General features: G+C 47.3%; 1 protein-coding gene across 5 annotated transcripts in view; it reads left to right on the forward strand.

Annotated features, from left to right (window-relative positions):
* Positions 1 to 23634, forward strand: part of PATL2 (PAT1 homolog 2) — a 443602-nt gene that overhangs the window by 172618 nt on the left and 247350 nt on the right. For all 5 annotated transcript variants that reach the window (XM_085621371.1, XM_085621372.1, XM_085621370.1 and 2 more), the window contains one exon: positions 3697 to 3864. In XM_085621371.1, coding sequence (XP_085477497.1) covers positions 3697 to 3864 — 168 coding nt within the window. The remainder of the gene's footprint in view (positions 1 to 3696; positions 3865 to 23634) is intronic.

Raw genomic sequence — 23634 nt, forward strand, 5'->3', positions numbered from 1 at the left:
GACATTAATAAGTTATGGTACTACCATTGATGGATTGGGAGTGGTGTAGTCCCTAGACTACCTTTGGTGCACCGCACTAGTCTCAATTATAGACATTCAAAGATGGCTGTTTCAGTTGTTGCAAATGTAAAACACATCCTACAAAATGACAGTAAATTAAGTCTTAACCTCAAAGGGTTTATTTTAAGTATTCAGACATACAGAAGTTAATTCAATGCAGTCGATTTAATTAGTCAATAAGTCAGTGTGCAAAGCTCAGTTAAGGTATGTAATCCATCAAGAACTCAAGAGTTCAGATCATCAAATACAGACTTGTATTTGCCTTAACAAAAGAGACCAGAGCACAAGATGTATGTTACTTTCATCCTCCATGCATTAAGCACTCTCAACAACACTATCATTACATGAGAAAATAGTTCCACATCGTTGGATATCAGCGTAGCTGTAGATTAACCCAATTTTTATTTTCTTTACAAAACACAACAGCTGACGAGTGTTTCGCCCCTTCAGGGCTTCCTCAAGGCTCTCTAATAGTCCAACTCCCACCTTGTATAATCAATAAAAACTGCCAGTAGTTTTACTACTAACCAAGCGTCTCCTATGTCCAAAGTGCTAATTATTGTATTCTCGATATGTTTGCCATTTGATTTAGAAGCAAAAAAGTAACTCCACTTCGTGTCCCAAATCTTAGCGCTGTAGCTTCAAACCATCTCCTGGAGCCATAATTAGTTCCATCAAAATGTTTCACTTGTCTCATTTCGATTTCGAAATCGGAACTTGGAGAAACACTAACGTTGCAAATGAGACAAGTGAAACGTTTTGATGGAACTTAGGAGATGATTAGGCAAGGTGTGAGTTGGATTATTAGAGAGCCTTGAGGAAGCCTCGAAGGAGCGAAACGCGCATCGGCTGTTTTGTAAAGAAAATAAAAATTGGATTGATCTACAGCTACGCTGATATCCAACGATGTGGAACTATTTTCTCATGTAGTGATAGTGTTGTTGAGAGTGCTTAATGCATGGAGGATGAAAGTAACATATACATGTTGTGCTCTGGTGTCTTTTGTTAATTTGGACCTATCACTTATTGTAAGTGTAGGAATTAATTCTCTAGGTGGATGAGTATTAGACACCAAGATTGTACCTGATATTGGACTAATTTTATTGTTGTTTTGTTATCACAGTAAGGAAACCTTATTGGTGTGCAGATTATTCAAAGCATATCCACCCCAGTCTATATAACTAGATATATTTGCCTTCTAAGCCTAGTGAAAGAGGGTTACTTTTACTTCAAGGAATCACTCTTTTTATAGGGTTCTGGACAAAGTATTCTCTAAGTTTACTACAGTAGTTCATTGGTTAACAGGTTCTAAACCAATCGGAATACAGTGAAAGAGAAATGTTTAAATTAAATAAGATTCTCCTAATTATACAAATGAAGTTTCTCCCAAGTAAGCGTCTACACATGGGACAATAAATGTAACCTAGTACCTATTTTTCGTCTGGGACAGCCAGGTTTCACCTTGAATGTGCATACTTTAAGAACAGTCTGTGAGCGTCTTTGTCCTCGTCTTTGGAACACATTTAATACATATTCTAGATAGACATGAAATTAGAAGTCTATTCATATGGTACAATGAAACGTCCCAGTAAAAGATGGCGTCTGAGGCCTAGTTAGCTCGAGTATGAATTTTCAACATTACACAAAGTTTTCATTTTGCAAGGCAGCTATTTCACCTAATTTCACCTTCCGCTGCAATCTCAACCTTTCCTGGTCATAAATGTTTGTGTGTATACACTCACTCGCTCTCACACACACGCTCTCACACACACGCTCTCACACACACGCTCTCACACACACGCTCTCACACACACGCTCTCACACACACGCTCTCTCACACACACGCTCTCACACACACACGCTCTCACACACACACGCTCTCACACACACGCTCTCACACACACGCTCTCACACACACGCTCTCACACACACGCTCTCACACACACGCTCTCACACACACGCTCTCACACACACGCTCTCACACACACGCTCTCACACACACGCTCTCACACACACGCTCTCACACACACGCTCTCACACACACGCTCTCACACACACGCTCTCACACACACGCTCTCACACACACGCTCTCACACACACGCTCTCACACACACGCTCTCACACACACGCTCTCACACACACGCTCTCACACACACGCTCTCACACACACGCTCTCACACACACGCTCTCACACACACGCTCTCACACACACGCTCTCACACACACGCTCTCACACACACGCTCTCTCACACACGCTCTCACACACACGCTCTCTCACACACGCTCTCACACACACGCTCTCACACACACGCTCTCACACACACGCTCTCACACACACGCTCTCACACACACGCTCTCACACACACGCTCTCACACACGCTCTCTCTCACGCTCTCTCTCACGCTCTCTCTCACGCTCTCTCTCACGCTCTCTCTCACGCTCTCTCTCACGCTCTCACACACGCTCTCACACACGCTCTCACACACGCTCTCACACACGCTCTCACACACGCTCTCACACACGCTCTCACACACGCTCTCACACACGCTCTCACACACGCTCTCACACACGCTCTCACACACGCTCTCACACACGCTCTCACACACGCTCTCACACACGCTCTCACACACGCTCTCACACACGCTCTCACACACGCTCTCACACACGCTCTCACACACGCTCTCACACTCCATTTTAAAGGCAGTATTTGAAATGCCCAAAAATGTACCCTTCCAGGAGGCCTACAAGCAGTGGCGGTTGGTTCCAGGCTTCATGCTCACTTCCTTCCATACCCTCTGTTCTTCAGACCAGATAACCTGAGCAGAGGGTTACAAGCTTTATACATTGCGGCTTGCAAACGTTCACTTGGATTCTGTTTGGATGTGACTTGGCAGCATAGTGTTGCAGAAACTTCCGAACTGTCATCATAATGTCTTGAGGCACCCATGCTGAGCAGACTTCCTGCTTCACTACAGACCTAATGTTTCTCAGATCCTTCCTTGACTGGGTCAACCAGTCAGTTTTTTTTTCTTTCATTCTGAGAATTTTATTCCTATATACTACGTTATAAATTCAGAACTAAAAATACTAGAATGCCAAGGAAATCCCCAACACTCTGTAAGTTGAGAGGAGGAAAACTCGAAAGCTTTACTGCACCACCATTTATGTGGAACTGAAGGACCCTCACCAGAGCCTCAAGTTATTCTGTACCCATTCACTGTACCTCAAAATTCTGTGCCTCACAAGGAATAAAGAACTCTTCAAGTGTAAAAAAAAGAATATTGCATATCTCCTCTCTGTTCTTTGCTTATATAAAGGCACTCTGCCTATGCGCAAGGACAGAACACCTCCGGCATTTGCGATATCCTTATAATGCATGCTCTAGAGAACTTAATATTTACTGTATACTCTATGTGTATTTGTGTGTACATACACCTATTGGGGAGCAACAGGGTGCTGTGCTTTTGGGAGTAAGCAGAACATGGCCACTAGGAAGTGAAAAGGAGGGAACACCGTATGAAATAGTATGGGCTCCAATTTATTTAGAGCTTGCATACGTGATGATTCGTCTGTTTGCAGGTGCTCACTCTCCCAAAAATTCTAATTGTTCTGTGGGTATCCTTTTGCATTATTTAGGACAAAGCAATTCTACGCATAATGGAAAAAGTGCCCTATATTCCACGAATAAATCATGACTTCTATGGCTCTCCAGTGCAGAGGGGTTACCGGAGATCTCCAAACATCAGGGGCCCCAATCTTGCAGCAATGTCCCCCGAACCTTTCCGGCAATGTTTCATGAGGCAGGTAAGTACATTATGTTTGTTTCAAATTCTTTTTATTTGAGTTATTCAGAGCACCACAGTAAGAAATACATGGCGGATACAATCATACAGTAAGCGGGTCAAATGCTATAAAAAATCTCACAACGAATCACTGCTTGTGAACAAGGATTCGACCCATTATACATTTATGCTTCCATGCCCCTGCTTGTACCCACCGCTTTTATTAACAGAGCTGCTGTCCCACCGCTTTTATTAACAGAGCTTTTGGGTGGTGACCCAGTTGAAGGGGTACTCAGTGAGAATGTGAATGCTTACTGTCCATACTATGTGCTCCATTGAGGGGGAAAACAAAGAGAAACATGAACTAGTAAACTAAAGGAAAAGAGAGAAAAGGAAAGAACAATGTGAACAATGTATCATGGTGCAAGTGGTGTGGAGTGAAATGCTGTGTAGAGTGGGCGGTAGGCCCAGTCCAGATAGAACTCCAAAACGGGAAGGTTACCTCTGTGGGGGACTTAGTACTGTAAGTACATTATGGATTGATTTAATATGACATTTGTCTTAACCATGAATCTTTGAAGGTTTCACATATTTGCAGTCAGTCGTGCAATTCACGTTTGATGTATTGTTCAGGTAGAGCATGCACTTTATGTAAGAAGTGTATTTCTACACTAATCTCATTCGTACAAAATTTCAGACACAAACTTAGCATACCATTGCCCAGCACTGTTAATTGGTTCATGGACTGACTGCATGTGCTTTGAAATATATTTTCCCTCTGTTTTAATGTGGAATTTAAAACCTGTAGAGTAACAAGAAAATATCAGTACAGTCACCTATAAATTCCTATAAAATCTTTTTAAGATAGGAACAGTAGCGCATTTGGTCATGGAAAGCCAAGATGAATTAGGCCTTGCTCTTCTGCCTGTCCATGTGTGCGAACTCTGGAGTGAATTAGTATGGTGGAGAAGACCAGGGTGACATTGACAGTACTGCCAATTGAGATGGAGTTACCTGTTGTATATCCTGGTGCCTTCCACTTCCTCCCTTTCAGGACTGAAGAGCCTTGTGCACAAAGGACTTAACTGCTGGTGGGTGCAATACTGTTGGCAGCCTTCCTTGCTGGAGGGTTATCCGGGAAAGTCCTCAAGCACTTATTTGTGAGAAGGTGGCAGCACGTTCACTGTGGCCTTTGAACATCTTGCCCATCTAATAATGGTCCTACCTTAGGTTTATATAGAGATTCTGACAATGTCCGCAACAGACACTACAGTGAAAGCACCAGATATACACAAGATTAAGAAATCCATGAATTCAGGTCGACCTTTTTAGAATCCATGCCTTGTGTTCCTAATTGAGGAGAAGTTGTGGACTGAATATTGCTCTTACAAGGATTGATCTGTGAAACCAGTAGCAGCTGTTGAGGAAATTCTATGGCTGTTGAAGTGTAACGGAAAGATCAGTTCTGTAGACTTTTATTTATTTGTTTTCGTTGTGGTGCTTCCAATTGCTGTTGCACAATAATGAAAAATTTCCTAGTAACCATGACGGAAAGTTTCAATTCTATTAAGGACGCGGAGGCGAGGATTATGCTGTAACTTCCTTTATTCCTACAGCCAGCAGTATTCAACTCCAACAATAACAAAAAACTAGCATTCCCAAGGTGCATGGGTAGTTCATAGTGTCCACCAATCAGCATGCCCCGTCCTCCCCGAAGGAGTGTGCTTCCCGGGTCAACTCCTCTTTCGAGACTGCGCCCAGAATGAATGTCCAACTCGTCACTCGTTCTTGACTCCATCAGATCCTGAAAGAAAAGAACCAGAGGCCCATGACTCTGTTCTCCAGTGTGAGATAAACAACCATTCAAAACCACAGAAGCAGGATGACTGAAGGCATGCTATTGAAACCATTAAAAAAGAGAATACTTATACCATACGAGGCCTCGCTCACCCAAGGAAAGGCAAGCTACTAAATCCATTTTCCGGGTGGGAACAGGAGGTCTCCAGAGCCCTGGGTGGGAATAATCCTCGCCTCCGCGTCCTTAATAGAATTGAAACTTTACGTCATGGTTACTAGGAAATTTTTCATTCTATGGCAGGACCGGAGGCGAGGATTATGATCGTTCAAAGCTTATCCACCACCAGCGAGGCCATATCCATGACTGGCTTAAAGTAGAACCTCTTAAACATCGAATCCGATGACCAGTCTGCTGCGTTCAAGATATCCTCCAACCTGGCACCCAGGGAGAAGGCCTTAGACGCCATAGCGCCCCGCACAGAATGGGCTCCAAACTGCGAGACATTTATGCCCGCCTCTTGCATCACCCATCTGATCCAACGAGCTATCGTTGGTGGTGAGACAGCTTTGAAGGGCTTACGTAATGAAAGCAACAACTGACGTTCGCCTGGAGGGCGAGTCTCTTCAGTCATGGACTCATATTCCTTAAGACACCTAACTACGCAGAGTTTAGGGGAATGATCGAAAGCTGGATAAGAAATGATCCTAGAGTCCGACTTCGTCTTCCTGACAATGTGGAAGGTAACTCCTTGAGGTGTATACACTCTACCTGAAATGTCCAGAGCTCTAACATCTGAGACTCTGCGACATGAAACCAGGCATAAAAGCTTACCCCAGTATTGGAACTTTCATAGATTCTCATGCTTTGTATCATTCCCCGTCGTCGGAATGGGAGCCTCGGTAACAAAAATATATATGTATATGTATATATGTATGTATATATGTATGTATGTATATATGTATATATGTATATATATATTCACTGAAAAAACCATAGGTTTCACACATGTTATAGTTAGCTGGACATTTTACTGATAAAAAACCAATGAAATTCCCCCGTTATAGTTACTGTAGGCAACTATAACTCACGCGACCGTAATCCTCTGCTGATGACATATGTGTCTTTATGAAAAAAAAATATTTGTAATATATGTATAGCTAAAATTTAATGGAAGAAGATATGGGCAAATAAGTGTCTAAATACAGTATTAGCATCAGCAGAGGATTGCGGTCGCGTGAGTTATAGTTGCCTACAGTAACTATAACGGGGGAATTTCATTGGTTTTTTATCAGTAAAATGTCCAGCTAACTAACATGTGTGAAACCTATGGTTTTTTCAGTGAATTAGCAAGGTTTTTTAAATGCTATTTCCTAACTATAACGTGTGTGAAACCTATGGTTTTTTCAGTGAATTTGTACGGTTTTTTAAATGCTAAGTTACTTTACGCCATTTGTGGCGTGCGCGCCCACTTAACGCAGTTCGTTCCGTGCACGGTTTTTATCAACTTTAATAAGCCCTGTACATTTGGTGGCCTTCGGCCACCAAAAGCACAGGGGGTGAGGTCAATGTGGATAGTGTTTTTTTTTATTTCGATTTTATAATTTCATGTTGCCAAAATTACGTTTTTTTTCTCTATTAATAAGCCCTGCACATTTGGTGGCCTGCGGCCACCAAAAGCACAGGGGGTGGGGTAAGTGTGGATAGTGTTTTTTTTATTTTTATTTTTTTACCGTAAGCGTACGGTAAGCTTACGGTAAGCGTACGGTAAGCGTACGGTAAGCGTACCCCGCGAAATTGCCGAAAAAAAAATAAAACCGTTTTTGCTCTTGGGGGATGTTTGGGGACTCCCTCAGCATGACTATGTTGGAGGGAGTTGTCAAAACAGCCCCGTAACATGTTTTTGGCCATCATGTTTGATAAACAACACTCAGTGCGAGAGACAAAATGGCGGACGCCGCTTCCTGGTTTCGGCCGATTCGAATGTTTACTAAGATCTAAGAGCCAATCAGAATCGCGCTCGCGCACGCCACCGTAAGCTTACGGTAAGCGTACGGTAAGCGTACCGTAAGCGTACCGTAAGCGGGCTCAGATATATATATTGATTTAAAGGCTATTTTCTCAGAATCTACTGAACAGATTTACACCAAACCTACAAAAGGCACTTCCTTGACCTAGGGACTACCTCTCTGCCAAATTTCTAGTAATTCTGTTCAGCCGTTCGGGCTGTAGCTCGTTCTAAAGGTCCTATGGAAAAATGCATGGGAAAAACGCGTTTTGGGACCCCCCTTTTATCTCCGCCCCCGCTTGACGAATCCCCCCGAGACTTTCAGGGTAGGAGCGGAGCGTAGCGCCCCACCTATTTTGAGAAATTCGCGAGGATTCGTCGACCGGCGCCAAAGTTATTCAAAATAGAATGTTGAGGTTTTCCTATGGAAACGTGGTCCTAACTATAACTACCTACTGGCGACCGCCAGTAGGTAATGTATATGTATATATGTATGTATGTATGTATATATATATATATGTATGTATATATGTATGTATGTATGTATAACCATAGAAACAAAAGAGAAAAATAGGCTTAGGCCTCATCTCATTTTGTAGTATATCACCCTCTTTGTGTAAAAGAGCCCAAACTTTTGCCAGGACCAATCCGCACAGCCTCACCCTCTGGAACCTTCCTGAGAGAGCTCAGAGCCTCAGATTTTTCTACCGCACGTTGTGCTAGGGAGTCTCCACTGAGCTCTGCTCAGTTTATCAGAATTTTACTATTGGTTATCTTTATTGCCATCTTTTGTGACAGAATGTCAGAAAAGGAGAAGAAAGCTTTATTCAGATCTTGTGCTTCTTGTGGGAAGAAGACTGTTTGTGGAAGATAAGCATGAAAGCTGCATATACTGCCTGTACCCGGAACACAAGGCCACAGATTGTAAAATTTGTCGGACCTTCTCTACCAAGACCTTGAGAGACAGAGAGGGTCGCTTGCTGACGTGGCTGCAGAAGCTAAAGACCAGGACGGAGGTCCTCTCTTCGGATGAGGAGGAATCTATCTCTGGTACCTCCTCCAGGAGATCTAAGAAGAGGGGTAGGTCATCTCCCTCCACCTCTGTGGAACCCCCTCTCAAAGCCCCTCACGGGATCTCTGACAGGTCTGAGGAGGCTGGTCCCTTGAAATCTCCTCACGGCAGTGTAAAGGAGAGGCAGGGACGGGCTGCTGGTGTGGACGTAGCCCTTAAGGACAAGAAGGAGGTTGCAACGTCTTCCCCTCCGTCCCAGAAGGAGAAATCTGTGAAAAAACATGCTGCAGAAACTCCTCAGTCAATTCCAGTGAAGAAACCGCGTCCGTCGACGCAGGCTAAAGCAGGTACGTCGACGACGATCTCCATAGTTAAGACTTTCCATGGGGTCGTCGACGAGACCGTCGACGATATCTACTTCATCGTCTACGACGGCTACTTTCTCGTCTTCGACGGCGGTGTCGACGACGAAGACCACGTCGACGATGACGAGTTCGTCGATGTTGCTGACGACGAGTTCGTCGACGAGACGGTCGACGGGTGCTCCGCCGACGATGAAACATGCTCCGTCGAGGAAGAAGAAAGCTCCGTCGACGACGATTTCGGAACTGTCGACGGCCTCATCGTCGACGACTATTCTAGCCCCGTCGACGACAGTTACCCTTCAGTCGACGATGTCGAGTTCGTCGACGCTGGGAATCCCTTTGCCATCGACTCCGTCGACGACGAAAAATTCAGGATTTGCCATCCAAAGATTAAAGATTACGCCGGACATGACTTCTCCTAGGCGGGTCACGCCTTTGCCACCATCCATGCTTCTCGAGGACTCGGAGGAGGATGAAGAGGATGGGCAGTATGGGGGACGCATACAGCCCTTCAGACCTGAATGTGAAACAGCAGGACACAGATACTGAGGAGTTTTATGGTCCAGAGGTGCAGGAGGGGCGGCAAAGCTTGACACAGGAAGTACACCCCCGCTCTCTGAGGCAGGATATGATTGCCTTGCCAGTGGCTTTAGTGACGGATTTGCAACTGATGCTGCAAGACTATAAATCTCGTTTTCCGACATTACCGGATCGCACTCCGGTGCGTCTTTCTACGTCTGTAGTGCCACGTGACATGGCAATGGACTTGCCACCTCTGCCAAGGGACATACCTCGTACCCCTTCACCGGTGGTACCCTTAGTGGTTCCCCAACCTTCAGGTACGGAACCTGCCGATCGAGACACACAAGATTTGGATACGGACGAGGACGACGAGGGACAGGTGATCCCTCTTACTGATTCAGGGGATCCTGATGGGGACCCTGATGATACGCAGGATCCGGATGCTGTGGGCCGAGAGACAAATATATCGCCTCCAGCAGACATTGGTGGTTTCCATAATTTGATGGAACGGGCATCCAAGAGGTTTGGTCTGCCCCTTACAGTGGAGCAGTCCAACTGCTTCCTATATGACTTTAAAGCTCAGTATAAGAAGTCGGTCAGATCAATTCCCATCATAGAACATGTCTGGGATGAGGGAATTAAGACGATGCAGAATCCGGCGACGGTCATTCCGGTTCTTCCCCGGCTGGAGAAGAAATACAAGGCCCCTGAGGGCAGTCCTGCGTGTCTTCTAGGACAACCTAAGCCGGATTCCGTTATTTCACAAGCCGCACAAAGCAAGTCAAAAAATCCGTCCACTCCGTTAACCACGCCTCCAGATAAAGAAGGCAGGAGGCTGGACAATGTGGGTAAAAGATTCTCCACCATGGCCAGCTTGTTGGTGCGTGCAGCTAATTCTCTGGCTATTCTGGGCAGGTACGACCGCCAGATGTGGTGTGATATGGAGCCGTTCATGGACCAGCTACCAGACTCTAGTCAAGAGGAAGCCAAGCAGGTTCTGATGGAAGGAGAAAGATGCTCTTCGGAAGTCATTGACTGTGCGATGGACATAGCTTCTACTGCTTTCAGGGCTTTGGCAGGGTCAGCGGTCTTGCGCCGTCAAGGCTGGTTGAAGGCGACCTGGTTTCGCCAGGAGGTCCAGAATAAGATCTTGGACCTTCCCTTTGACGGGGAGATGCTTTTTGGTAAGCATGTGGATGACGCCCTCCAAAGCATAAAAAAGGACACAGACACAGCTAAGTCCTTGGGATCTTTGAACTATCGCAAAGTGCCATTCAGAGGGGCACGTGGTCGAGGGTTTTCTAATTACAGAGGAAACCAACGTCAATATTCCACACAATCCGGACAGTCCTATAAAGGTCAATACTCCAGCCAGCGCCAAGGACAGTCGGCGTCTTTCTCTCGACAGTCCCAGAGAGGACGTCCGAATCGTCAGGGACGAGACAACGCCAAGAGGCAATAGCGGCCTCCTGGCTCTGGCTACTGTTCCTCCCCTACCACAAACACCGGTCGGGGGCAGGATATCTTTTTGTCTGGACAGCTGGGTGCGTTTAACATCAGACCGGTGGGTCTTGAATATCGTTCAGAGTGGCCATACGTTGGAGTTCCAAGATCTTCCTCCAACAAGAGCTCCGGACGCCCGTGCATCGAAACATCTCCGACTATTACATCTCGAAGCCCACCAACTTTTCAGCAAGGGGGCGATAGAGCCCGTGCCGCTTTCACAAAGGGGCAAGGGGTTTTATTCCAGGTTCTTCCTGGTTCGGAAGACGGAGGATACATGGCGTCCTATACTAGACCTCAGGGAGCTCAACACCTATCTCATCAAACTCTCTTTCAGGATGGTCACTCTCCAGGATATTCTACGACTACTCAATCCGGGAGATTTTTGGGCGTCCCTGGATTTAGAGGATGCATACTTTCATGTTCCGATCCACCCAGCTCACAGGCAATATCTACGCTTCACAGTAGGCAAGAGCCATTTCCAGTTCAAGGTGCTCCCGTTTGGCCTTCGGTCGGCACACCGAATTTTCACGAAGATGCTGGCACCAGTCGCTGCTTTTCTAAGGAAGCAGTCCTTGGAAGTGTTCCCGTACTTGGACGACTGGCTCGTCAAGGCTCCATCGTTCAGGGCAACGTCTCAGGCTGTGTCAACTTGCATACGATTGTTCGCCCATTTGGGTCTTCAGCTCAATATGTCCAAGTCGGTGCTGATACCCTCCAGGTCACGGAAGTTCCTTGGGGCTGTTCTGGACACGAAACGATGCACGGCTCGTCCGTCGGAGGAGCGTCAGGGCAAACTGACCACTTCCGCTCGTCAAATGCTCCACAAGAGACATGTATCGGTTCGACAGTACAAGTCCTTGCTCGGATCAATCTCATCCTGCATACCTTTGGTACCGCATTGCAGGCTTCATATGCGTCCTCTACAGGAGGAGTTGGACAAACAATGGCGCCAGGCAGAAGGCTCGTTCAACGACAGAGTGTGGATAACGCCTGCCATGCGCAAAGCCTGCGAATGGTGGCTGGTGAAGGAGAACATCGCAGGAGGATTAACGTTCCGGATCCCTCCTTCTCCTATGGTGGTGACCACAGATGCTTCCCTAGAAGGATGGGGAGCTGTCCTCCAGGAGCTTCAGGTCAGCGGTCACTGGAGTCCAGCAGACAGACTACGCCACATCAATCTTTTGGAGCTGAGGGCCATTCACTTAGCCTTGCTGGCGTTCCTTCCCAGACTTCAGAATCTTGCTGTGCTGGTCCGGACATACAACACGACGGCCATGCACTATATCAACAAGCAAGGGGGAACAAGGTCGCGGACTCTGTCCAAAGAAGCTCAGATGATCTGGGATTTTGCGATCTCTCACAAGATCACTCTGCAAGCCGAGCACCTAGCAGGGTGTCTCAACATCACAGCGGATGCCCTAAGTCGACAGACGGAAGTGACACACGAGTGGGAGTTAGATCAGGCCACGCTGGAGGCAGTGTTCAAGAGATGGGGTACTCCGACCATAGACCTCTTTGCGTCCCCGGAGAACGCCAAGTGCCGGTTTTACGCAAGCAAGGTTCCCCAGCAAGGGTCTCTGGGGAATGCCCTTTCGATTGCTTGGTTCGGCGCATTTTGCTACGCCTTTCCTCCAATTCCCCTCATTCCTCGAGTTCTCAGGAAAGTCGGGGTGGAACCATGCAAGATGATTCTCATTGCTCCAGCATGGGCGCGACAGTTCTGGTACACGGAACTCCTGCTTCTCTCCCAGGATCGCCCGATTCGCTTGCCACTGATTCCATCTCTGTTGTCGCGAGATCAGGGGCAGGTGCTCCATCCGGATATGAAGTCACTTCACTTGACAGCGTGGCTCCTGAACACAGAGAATTCCGCCATCTGAATCTCTCCAAGGAGTGCAGGGATGTTTTATCTCAGGCGCGGGCACCAAGCACTAATAAGACTTACAGGGCAAAATGGAAGAGATTTTGTCTGTGGTGCCAGAGGAATAAACTCCATCCTTACAAATCCCGGCCACATCAGGTTTTGCCTTACATCCTGTCTCTGGCTAAATCAGGTCTGGCGCACTCTTCGGTCAAGGTACATCTGGCTGCCATATCCCGCTTTCGACGGAAGACATCGGGGCCATCTCTATGGTCCGCAACGTTTGTAAAGCAGTTCCTTAAGGGGTTATTTCGGATGTTTCCTCCGGTCCGACCACCCCCTCCTATCTGGCAGCTTAACCTAGTACTGGCTCAACTGATGAAAGCGCCCTTTGAGCCTATTCACAAGGCGGACTTGAAGTTCCTATCGTGGAAACTAGCCCTTCTCTTGGCATTAACTTTGGCTAGGAGGGTTAGTGAACTCCAGGCTCTCTCTATAGTGGAACCTTTTCTGCAGTTCAAGAGGGATGTGATGATTTTGAGAACCAACCCAAAATTCATCCCGAAGGTGCCTTCGGAGTTTCATTTGAATGAACCCTTAATTTTGAACTCCTTTTTTTCCGCGTCCTTCCACCCAAGCGGAACGAACATTGCATTCTTTGGATGTCCAAAGATGTCTGAAATTCTATCTCGAGCGCACACGCTCTTTCAGAAAGTCTACTCAGCTATTTATTGCCTACAGTGCACCACGGAAGGGGTTGCCGCTCGCCAAGAGTGGCATTTCCCGCTGGATCTCCAGTGCAATTCAATACTTCATCAGGCTGCGGGCAAACCTTTGGATAAAAGGGCCCGGGCTCATTCTACGAGAGCGATGGTGTCTTCAGTGGCTCTCTTTGCTGGAGTGGCGATCAAGGACATTTTGCAGGGCAGCAACGTGGAGCAGTGTACACACCTTCACGAAGCACTACTGCCTGGAATCGGTGGGACGAGCTGACGCTGCTGTTGGTCAAGCAGTCCTCCGGAATCTTTTTCAATGAGAGGTGAGCTTTCCCTACAATCCCTCCATCCTGGTAAGCACATTTGGTTTCAGTAATGGTTGTTTTATCATGTACACTGAGATGATTTTGTAAAGCCATGTGTTTTCCGAAATGTGCTTGTCGTGATTTACTGCTTGCTATTCTGATACAAAGCATGAGAATCTATGAAAGTTCCAATACTGGGGTAAGAAAACAAGTTACTTACCTGTAACTTTGAAAGTTACCAATACTGGGGAACCAAAGTTACAGGTAAGTAACTTGTTTTCTTACCCCAGTATTGGTAACTTTCATAGATTCTCATGCGCCCACCCACCTCCCCTGGGAAAGCTCTGCCGGTTTACTGAGGTAGTGGCTGTTGGCACAACGGCTACGAAAATCTGAGGCTCTGAGCTCTCTCAGGAAGGTTCCAGAGGGTGAGGCTGTGCTGATTGGTCCTGGCAAAAGTTTGGTCTCTTTTACACAAAGAGGGTGATATACTACAAAATGAGATGAGGCCTAGGCCTATTTTTCTCTTTTGTTTCTATGGATATATATATATATATATTACCGAGGCTCCCATTCCGACGACGGGGAATGATACAAAGCATGAGAATCTATGAAAGTTACCAATACTGGGGAACCAAAGTTACAGGTAAGTAACTTGTTTTCATCGCCAATTTTGCTGACAATTCTTTCCTGGACAGGTACCTATTGGCCTGCCAGGACTTGAACAGACGAAGGACCTTGTTAACGTCCCAAAGAGAAGAATATCTGGGTTCTGGAGGGAGCGACAAGCGAATGCCTCTCAGCAACTTACAAACCATTGGATGCTCACCCACGGGATGACCCTGGACCGGCATATGCCCTGCCGAAATCGCTGAACGGTAAGAGTTAATCGTTCTATAGGCAAGGCCCTGCGACGCTAGGGACGCCAAGAAGTTCAGGATAGCTACCACTTCGCACTCCATGGGATCGTGGTCGTTCCGAACACACGAACCGACCCATCTAGCCCAGGCCGACTTATATCGTTTGTTGGTGCTGTCCGCCCATGCCGCCCCAAGCAGCTTCTGAGCGTCCTGCGATAATCCGCCGACTCTCCAGCGATGCCTGAAATCCGCCATGCCACTAGGGGCATCCTCCATTGCTGGAGAAGTGGATGGGGAAGACCTTGTGGATCCCTCAGAAGAAGAGGATCTCGGGGTAGTAGGATTGGAGAATCCCAAGAAAGTTCCAGAAGAACTGGAAACCACACTTGAGACCTCCAATATGGGGTAATCAAGACCACCCTTGTTCGCTGCCTGCGAACTTGAGTTGTAAGTCGCATGATCATTGCGAATGGCGGAAAGGCATAGCCCGCTTCCACGGACCAATCCTGCATGAAGGCATCCGTGGCCGCTGCTAAAGGATCCGGTTTCCAACTGTAAAATTTCGGTAGCTGGTGGTCCAACCTGGACGCAAACGGATCCACTGAAAACGGGCCCCACGTGTTGAAAAGACGGCGAAAAACCGCTGGTTGAAGTTGCCACAGGCTCATATCCATCCAACTTCTGGAGCACTGGTCCGCCACTACATTGGCGACTCCCGGAAGGTACTCCGCTGACACCGAGATATTGTGGGACAGGCAAAACATCCACAAATCCTTGGCCAGATCCGCCAACGCTTTGGACTTCGTCCCTCCCAGGTGGTTGATATAACGCACCGCCGAGACGTTGTCCATTTTCAATAGGACATTGCACGAGACCTTGTCCTTGGTCCAACAGCGAATGGCAAAGGAGCCGGCCATCAACTCTAGGCAGTTGATGTGCAACCGGCTTTCCTCTACAGACCATTTTCCTCCTGTAGAGGATTCCCCGCAACGAGCTCCCCAACCCAGCTTGCTGGCGTCGGACTCTATGACCAAATCGCGGTCGCAACCGAAAATGGCCCTGCCATTCCAGGTTTCCATATGGTCGAGCCACCATCTCATCTCCGTGCGCACCTCTTCTGTAAGCGGAACTTGGTCGGAATACTGAAGCCCCCTGCGGAGGTGCGACGCCTTGAGACGCTGAAGAGCTCTGTAATGGAGCGGACCGGGAAAAAAATCGCCTGAATCGACGAGGACAAGAGGCCTACCACCCTTGCAATCTGCCGAAGCGAAGTGGAGGGGCGTGCTATAGTTAGCCGGAGCTCTCTGCGAATCTTGACAATCTTCCTGGGAGGGAGGCTTAGTGTCCGAGCCACCGAATCGATGGTGAACCCTAAGAAGGTCACTTGCCGTGAAGGAACCAGAAGGGACTTTGTCGTTGATGACAAACCCTAACCTCTGCAATAACCCCATAGTCTCGCAGAGACGACTGGACAACTGCTCTGGGCACTGCTCCAGCAACAGGATGTCGTCCAAGTAGACGATGAGTCGCAAGCCCATCCCCCGCAACGTCTCCACCACCGGCTTGAGGACCTTCGTGAAGCACCACGGTGCTGACGATAGGCCGAAGGGGAGGGTCGCGAACTCGTAGACCTGATCTCTCCACATGAACTGAAGGAAACGGCGGTGGGGAGGGAACACCGGCACAGTCAGATACGCGTCCTTCAAGTCCAAGTGGACCATCCAGTCCCCAGGCTGCAGCAGGTCGTGCAGCAGGTGGATCCCCTCCATCTTGAAATGGTGGTAAACCAGCCACTGGTTGAATTCCTTGAGGTTTATGACGGGGCGTTGTCCGCCATCCGTCTTGTCCACCACAAAAATGTTGCTGAGGAAACCCCGCGGATGTAAAGGAGCAGGGGTTATCGCTCTTTTCCGCAAAAGATCCGCCACCTCCTTGTCTACGAGAGCGGCTTTGTCCTGTGCGAAAAACAGCGGTCGGGGCCGAACATCCTGCACAGGAGTCCCATAAAACTCTACCTGAAAGCCCCTTACAGTCTGCAACACCCAGGCGTCTGAGGTAATAGTTCTCCAGTTGCTCTCGAAAAGAGCCAATCTGCCCCCCACCCCGAATTGTGACAGAGGAAAGGCACTCACCTGAACCGGCCAGCTGCTGACGTCGGCCTCTGCCTCATCTGCCTCGGGAGCCCAGGCGGGACTGGAAGAACTCTTGACGTCCTGACTCTGCGGCCTTCTTTCTGCCTCTCTGCGGGGCTTGCGAGTAGAACTTGCCGGCCGAGCGGCCCCTGCCACGACCGGCGCTGACAAACACGCGGACGAAACACCTTCTTTATTGAAGTCTGTGCTCTATCCAATGACGTGAAAGTAGACGAATTTCGTCAACTCCTTAATAAAAGGCTCTCCAAACAAACCCCCATCTGCCACTGCGCCCGCCTCCGAGGCTAGGTCCCCCAGCTTGGGGTCCACTTTGAGTAGAAAGGACCTGCGCCTCTCAGTAGAGAGGGCGCAATTTGCATTTCCCAGGAAAACAACCGCTCTTTGAGCCCAATTAGAAATGCGTTCAGGGGACAAGGCAGAACCCGAAGATTTAGCTTCCTCCGCTAACTCCAAGATCTTCGTGAGGGGCCCAGTGAGGTCCAGGAGCTTGTCCTGGCAATTCTTCCAGGATCTGTCGATACCCTTTTTGGGGTCTCTAATATACTTCTGCAGAAAAGTCGCCATCTTCTGGTCGACCTCCGGAGTGATGGCCACCTTGCCCGGAAGGACCGGCCGGGGGCACTCAGCCCTAAGGCAGGCTCTCACCTCCTTCTCCAAAGGTTTATGAAGCCGACTGGCTTCAAATGCTGTCACCCTAGGGGATGGAAGCCAAGCGGATGAACGGGGATGTACCAGATCCTCAGGGACCAACATATCCGCGGGTCCCTCGGGTTGCGCAGAACGGTCTAGTGGGGGAACGCTAGAAAAACCTGAGTCCTCCTCCGACTCCTCAACCTCGTCCGCAGTAAACTGCGACCCCTCTGGGGCCTCCGATAACAAATCCTGTTCCAGACGCCGAGACTTAGCCAGAAACGCTGTTTTTAGACGGTCAAACGCCCCCGGGACGGGCCCTTTGGTCAGCTTCCGCTTCTCAGCATGTTGGGGCTGCTCGGACTGTAAAGCATGGGCATATTTCATAATGCGGCGCTCAAAAGGCCCCATTGCCGCCTCTACCGCCCTATAAATGGACGTATCGACCGCCTCACAGAACTCGTCATCCAAAGGAATGACCTGGAGGGTCTCTTCTTCGGCGTACTCTGCCTCCATTGTGCAGTAGGCACTTGTGCCCTCCAACTACAAATCCCGTGGAACCGGGTTAGAAATTGAGTAAGTAGTGCGCGAAGCGCTATTTTGTGCCGCCCAGCGGCTGGTCAGAAGAGGGGGCGACTCACCCTGTGCTCACCGGGTGTCTGAAGTCTGGGCCTGCCCCTTCCCACAGCAAGCGAGCTGACCAGGATGCCTTCTGCCCGCAATCGCCTCACAGCAAAGGTCTGACCCTAAAGGGGGTGTCCTGCTGTGGTAATCAAAGCCACTGAGGCTAACAATCAACATTCAACCGGGTACCCGGTGTCAAGGTCCCAGACTCTCCGCAGCAGGAAACAAATGCCTAACGATCGCGGGCGCATTCAAACTCGCTGGTCCCCGCTACAGGAAGTGCTCCGGACCAGCGAGACGACAAATGCGCCTCCCAGCGATGGCACCATGCGAGCGGGAAGAATGGGGCCGCGAGCGTAGCTCACCGAACGCTCCCGCGGCCCCCACAGTGACAAGTACGATCGCGCCGCAGCGCCAGAAACCACGAGACAGCCGCCGACCGACCCGCAGCGTGTGTCCCCTCACCGCGTCCGCCACATCAAAAAGGCGGCGCGAGAAGAAACACACGGGCACGTGACGGAGAAGCTCTCCTATGCACGCTAAGACCGGCAAACCCACAGGCAGCAATCGTCACGTAGTAAACATGAAAGCTCATTAAAAAGCAAACATCAATACAATAATCGTTGTGAGAGAAAGAAAAATCAACTTAACTGCGTGGCAGCAGGAAAGAAAGAGGAGTTGACCCGGGAAGCACACGCCTTCGGGGATGACGGGGCATGCTGATTGGTGGACACTATGAACTACCCATGCACCTTGGGAATGCTAGTTTTTTGTTATTGTTGGAGTTGAATACTGCTGGCTGTAGGAATAAAGGAAGTTACAGCATAATCCTCGCCTCCGGTCCTGCCATAGAATTCACCTCCTCTCCATGAATTGCTTAATATTGGTGTTTTTTAGGGTTTTTCAGATTATCAAAGATTGTATGGGTAGAATAAATGTGGTGAACATTTGCTGATTCTCTTAATTTAAAGCCATTGAATTCCATAGTCTGATTTTTGACCAGCGAGAGAAGCATGGGACTTCCAAGATTGCAGAGTTGTTAGAGGATGTCAAATGTCCGCTATATGTATGTTACAGCAATATACAGCTTTATAAAACAAATGCACATTTCCACACAGAATTTGATTTGCAGTTCATAATCTACTTGCAGTGCCCTCTAGTCTTGTACCCAAAAAAATAACTTACACAAGTGAGGGCATGTAGTTTATAAATACATTGACCATTTGTAATTGTCTAGCAGTTTCTTTCCTGCAGGTCTCAAGACATTACAGTTTAAAGGATAGTTGGTCAAGAATAAAAGGTGTCCTGATGAAGCTTTGGTAAAATGCCTACTCCTGATAAATACTCCGTGTGGGGGTATTTATAAATTGCAAACCTAGCTAGGAGTGGTGTGAAAGGCTAGCACTCATAATTACCATTCAGGATTAACAGGGTTGAGAGGATGGGAGAGATGCTGTCGTTAGTGAAGGGCAATGTGTGTTCTAGGTGTTTTGATGTTAGAAGATACTATTCCTCTAATAGTTTTCTGAATTGGCGAACGGGTGGAGGGGGTCACGTTTGATGGTTACAGGGTTGGCGCTCAGATCCTGAATGCATAGAGGTAGAAAGGCCTATTTGGTGGCTTTTCTCGATTTACTTTTATTTATCTCCAGTCTAGCAGTGTCTTTGAAGCAGGTTTGTTGTGATCTGCGAGGGTTTGCTTTTCAGCCATCAAGACAGGAGTACATCTCCTACTGACCTAGCATGTGATGCAGCTGGTCTCTCAAGTGATGCAGGGGTGCAAAGAGCAAGTGGAGTTTAAGGGCTGTAGGGGTGATATGGGTGACTTTCTTCAGGCATCTGATAAGGCATGCTGTGGTGTGTAGGATGCCTTTCAGAGGGCCTAGTGAGGTGTCTGGGAGGCTGCTTCCATCCACGGCTTAGCCAATAGTTTTGAAATTGCTTTCAGAAATGACCAGTTTCATTTTTGAACAGGGAGAAGGTGTTCCACAGTTCAGAGTTATACGATTACCCTTCCTGATGTCTATAATTGTGTCCAAGGGTAGTATGCTCATTCAAAATGTAGTTACCTTTTCTTCGGATTTTTCAGGCTTCCCCATTTCCAAATTCTGCAACTAGTCGGATTGCATCATAAATTTGAAAGCTGCAACTTCAGATTTTCCTCTGCGCGGTGAACTAAGCTCATTGAGTTGTGACTCTGCCATTGATGCTGCCCTCCTTCATGGCCTGTCTCTTATTAGCAGTCTAAGTCTGCTTTATATATTTGCTCTGCTTCATTGTAGCGGAGATCGAATGTTTCTCCTAACACATGAATGACTAAATGAATGAATGGCAACTTGTATAGTGCACGTTCACTCCAGGGAGTGTCCCAGCACTAAGGCACAGGCGGTCAAGCCATTTATTGCTGCTTAAAGAGCCATGTTACCATTTTTTTCTTAAATGGTGAGATTGCATCAAGTGACTGTCTCAAAGGGGAGCTTGCTCCATGCAGAAAGCCCTGAGGGTAGGCTTAATTTGTCTGTTGGTCCTATTCATATTGTTCAAACTGATTTGCCATGCCGCCAAACCGTACTTCCTTGTTACTTACATAAATTCCTGCTGAGCCAGTCTTCTTGCAGCAAGCATGTCTTACAACTGTCATAGAGTCAAATAGTACACAAGATAATAGGAGTGCACTGCTAAACTGGTAAAAACGTTGTGGCTCTGTTGTCTGCAGAGACCAAGCACCTTTAACATTTAACTCTGCATCCATTAATCCAGTTTCCTTACTTGTGTGCAAAATGGGAAAGCACCAAAGGAAGCATTCCTTAACATTTTTCCCTTCGTTAATTCATTATCGTCAATGTTCCTAATTTATTTTCAAGGCATTTGAGTTCTCTTTTTAGTGATCTTCGGATTTATCCCAGTTTCTTAATTTACCAGTTCAATTGTTTTGCCCAGGATCCTTTTGGGATGTCCTCATGTAGCATCACAGAAACTAAGTTCAGGCACAATAACTGTGGCTAATACATAACCTCGATAGACAAATTTGTTTTCTATATTAGTGGCACATGTTCTGGCTCAAGTTGTTTTGTCTGAGTCTAGAAGTGCATTTTAGATCCATTAATGCAATAAATTTGGCAACAGTTTGCCCCATAAATTCCTTGGAATCTTCTTTCGAGGTATCTGAATTTTAATCCTAGTCAAATTAACGTTGATGCTTGGAAAAGGGACTTGCTCCTGTTTCTCTATTCATTGTATTGATTTTTCTGATTGGGGGAGGGGGGAAATGTTGGACTTATTTTAATTCTAGATATCACTCCCACACCAGGGTTGCTACCGGAACAGGTGTGGGGTAACCACACATACTTTGATTCTTACTCAAACTTTTTGCGAGGGGTAGCAATCTTGAGTCACAAATCTGTTAATGTCTGCTGCCTATACACATTTTCGGATCCAGAGGGGTGCTACCTATTAGTTCAAGGGATGGCTGGCTCTGTCCACCTTACCTTGGTGAACTCCTGTGGCCCCAATGCTGATTGTAAGGATTTTTGACCCATGCAGCTTTGTGCATTCATGGGTTAAAAACTCGGCATGTCTTTGGGAAGGGGACCATAATGCTGTCTTAGATCCACTGATTGATAGTACTAGGTGTCTGTCTAGTACTCATAACTAAGCGTTTGTTGCTTCACCATCTGAAGAGGCAGTGGAGCAACTACACTACTCCCCTGGTTTTGCCTCACTCTACAAAGCGAAGTAAGAGTTTAATAGAGCCCCTGGTAATACGCTGATAGCTCATGACTTAATACACAATACGCATGTATGGAATGTAGTGAGGTCATAGAAGAGCCTCAGGGAGAGGTGACAGTTGGACCAGAGAAAGGATGACAAGAGGCTGGATGAATGAGGTCTTCTGTATGATGAATAAACCTTCAAGCTAATCTCTGTGGTGGTCCTTTGTGGTGAAGGCACCATGTTACACTGGCGATACAGAGGAATCTGTAGCCATCAGAACACCTCAACATTTGGAGTGTAACCATTGATTCCACCTCAACCCTCCTGGCAGCAGTGGGTCATCAAGGAGACAAACTGTCAGACCTGATGTGGTACAAACTCATTGGAACCAGTGAAGAATTTCGTTGCCAGGAATCTAATGACAGTGGATGTGTGGGGCAAGCGGATGTTGTGGCCCACTGAAATAACTGATCTGCCGTTGGTGTCTGGAGGAGTCGATATAAGTGCATTATTCGTGGTGTGTGGTGGTCACTATAGTTGTCGCATGCTCATATACCCATACGCCATTTGACTAAGCTTGTCTCTTGGTCGTCTACATGTGCTTGGTGTGAGGCTTATGGTAACCGCACGCTCATCTCTTTGGGGCTGGTTCTTGTCACGCGCCCTGAGCAGCCTTTGTGCGTGTCACCTAGCAGCAGTCTGACGCCGCACGTTAAAAAAAGAAGCCATTTGGATTGGGAGGTTTCCTGAAGAAGAGAAGTAATGGTGTGTAATAAACAGTGATGCATGGACTTCTATTTTGAATTCAGTAACATCGTGTCATTCTCAGTGATGCGCTCACTTCCTTAGCATTCTTGTTTATCGAACCTCCAGGAATCACTTGTACATATTTCTTTTTATCCCCTGTTTCGATGGTTGTAACTGCTCACTGGGGAGGGTATTACTCCCAAAGAGGATCTGGTAAACTCTATTCATGGATTGTAATCACCTGACAAAGAAGAACTTGTGAAGTTCCTGGGCATGGCTGAATGTTATAGTACATTTTTAAAGGGCTTTGCAGAAACTTGTATCAACATGAGGAAACGTCTCACGATAAGTGTTGATTTTGTGTGGACTTTTTGCAAAACTGAATTTAGAAAGGTAAAGGAGAAACGCAGCCATGCTCCAAAATTGAGAAGCTTTGATCCAAAAGAGAAGTCTAATCTAACCACTGATGCCAGTTTAAAAGGTTTGGGAGTGGTATTACAAGGTGAAGGTAAGTTTTGGAACAATATTGTTTCTGTTAAGAAGTTTGTAGGAACCAGAGACTAGATACTTGAAAGAGGCACTGGCAGTGTATTGGGCAATGTGAACTTGGGTTCTTATGGGGAGCAAAGTTTGAGGTCAGAACAGACCACAAACCTCTGAGTTGTTTTAAAACATTTTTTTTTAAAAGGCATTCATGCGGTTTCTGGCAGGATTGCCAAGTGGGTAATTGGATTACAAGGGTATGATTTCAAGATAAAATACATTCCTGATGTGGAACATTTGCTTGCAGATTCCTTGTCCAAGATAAGTTGCTCTGGATTGAGAACAGGATAAAGATACATTTGATGATGAGGATATTTTTGAGGAGATGGTTGGTAGTATTGACGCAACACTTTGAGAAGAGAAATGGCTTACAGAATTACAGTCTGCAAGTGTGATTCAGGAAGTACTTGTATGTGCAAGAGAAGGTTGAG

The sequence above is a fragment of the Triturus cristatus genome, chromosome 8, assembly GCF_964204655.1.
Source record: "Triturus cristatus chromosome 8, aTriCri1.1, whole genome shotgun sequence".
In the NCBI taxonomy this organism is placed as follows: domain Eukaryota; kingdom Metazoa; phylum Chordata; class Amphibia; order Caudata; family Salamandridae; genus Triturus; species Triturus cristatus.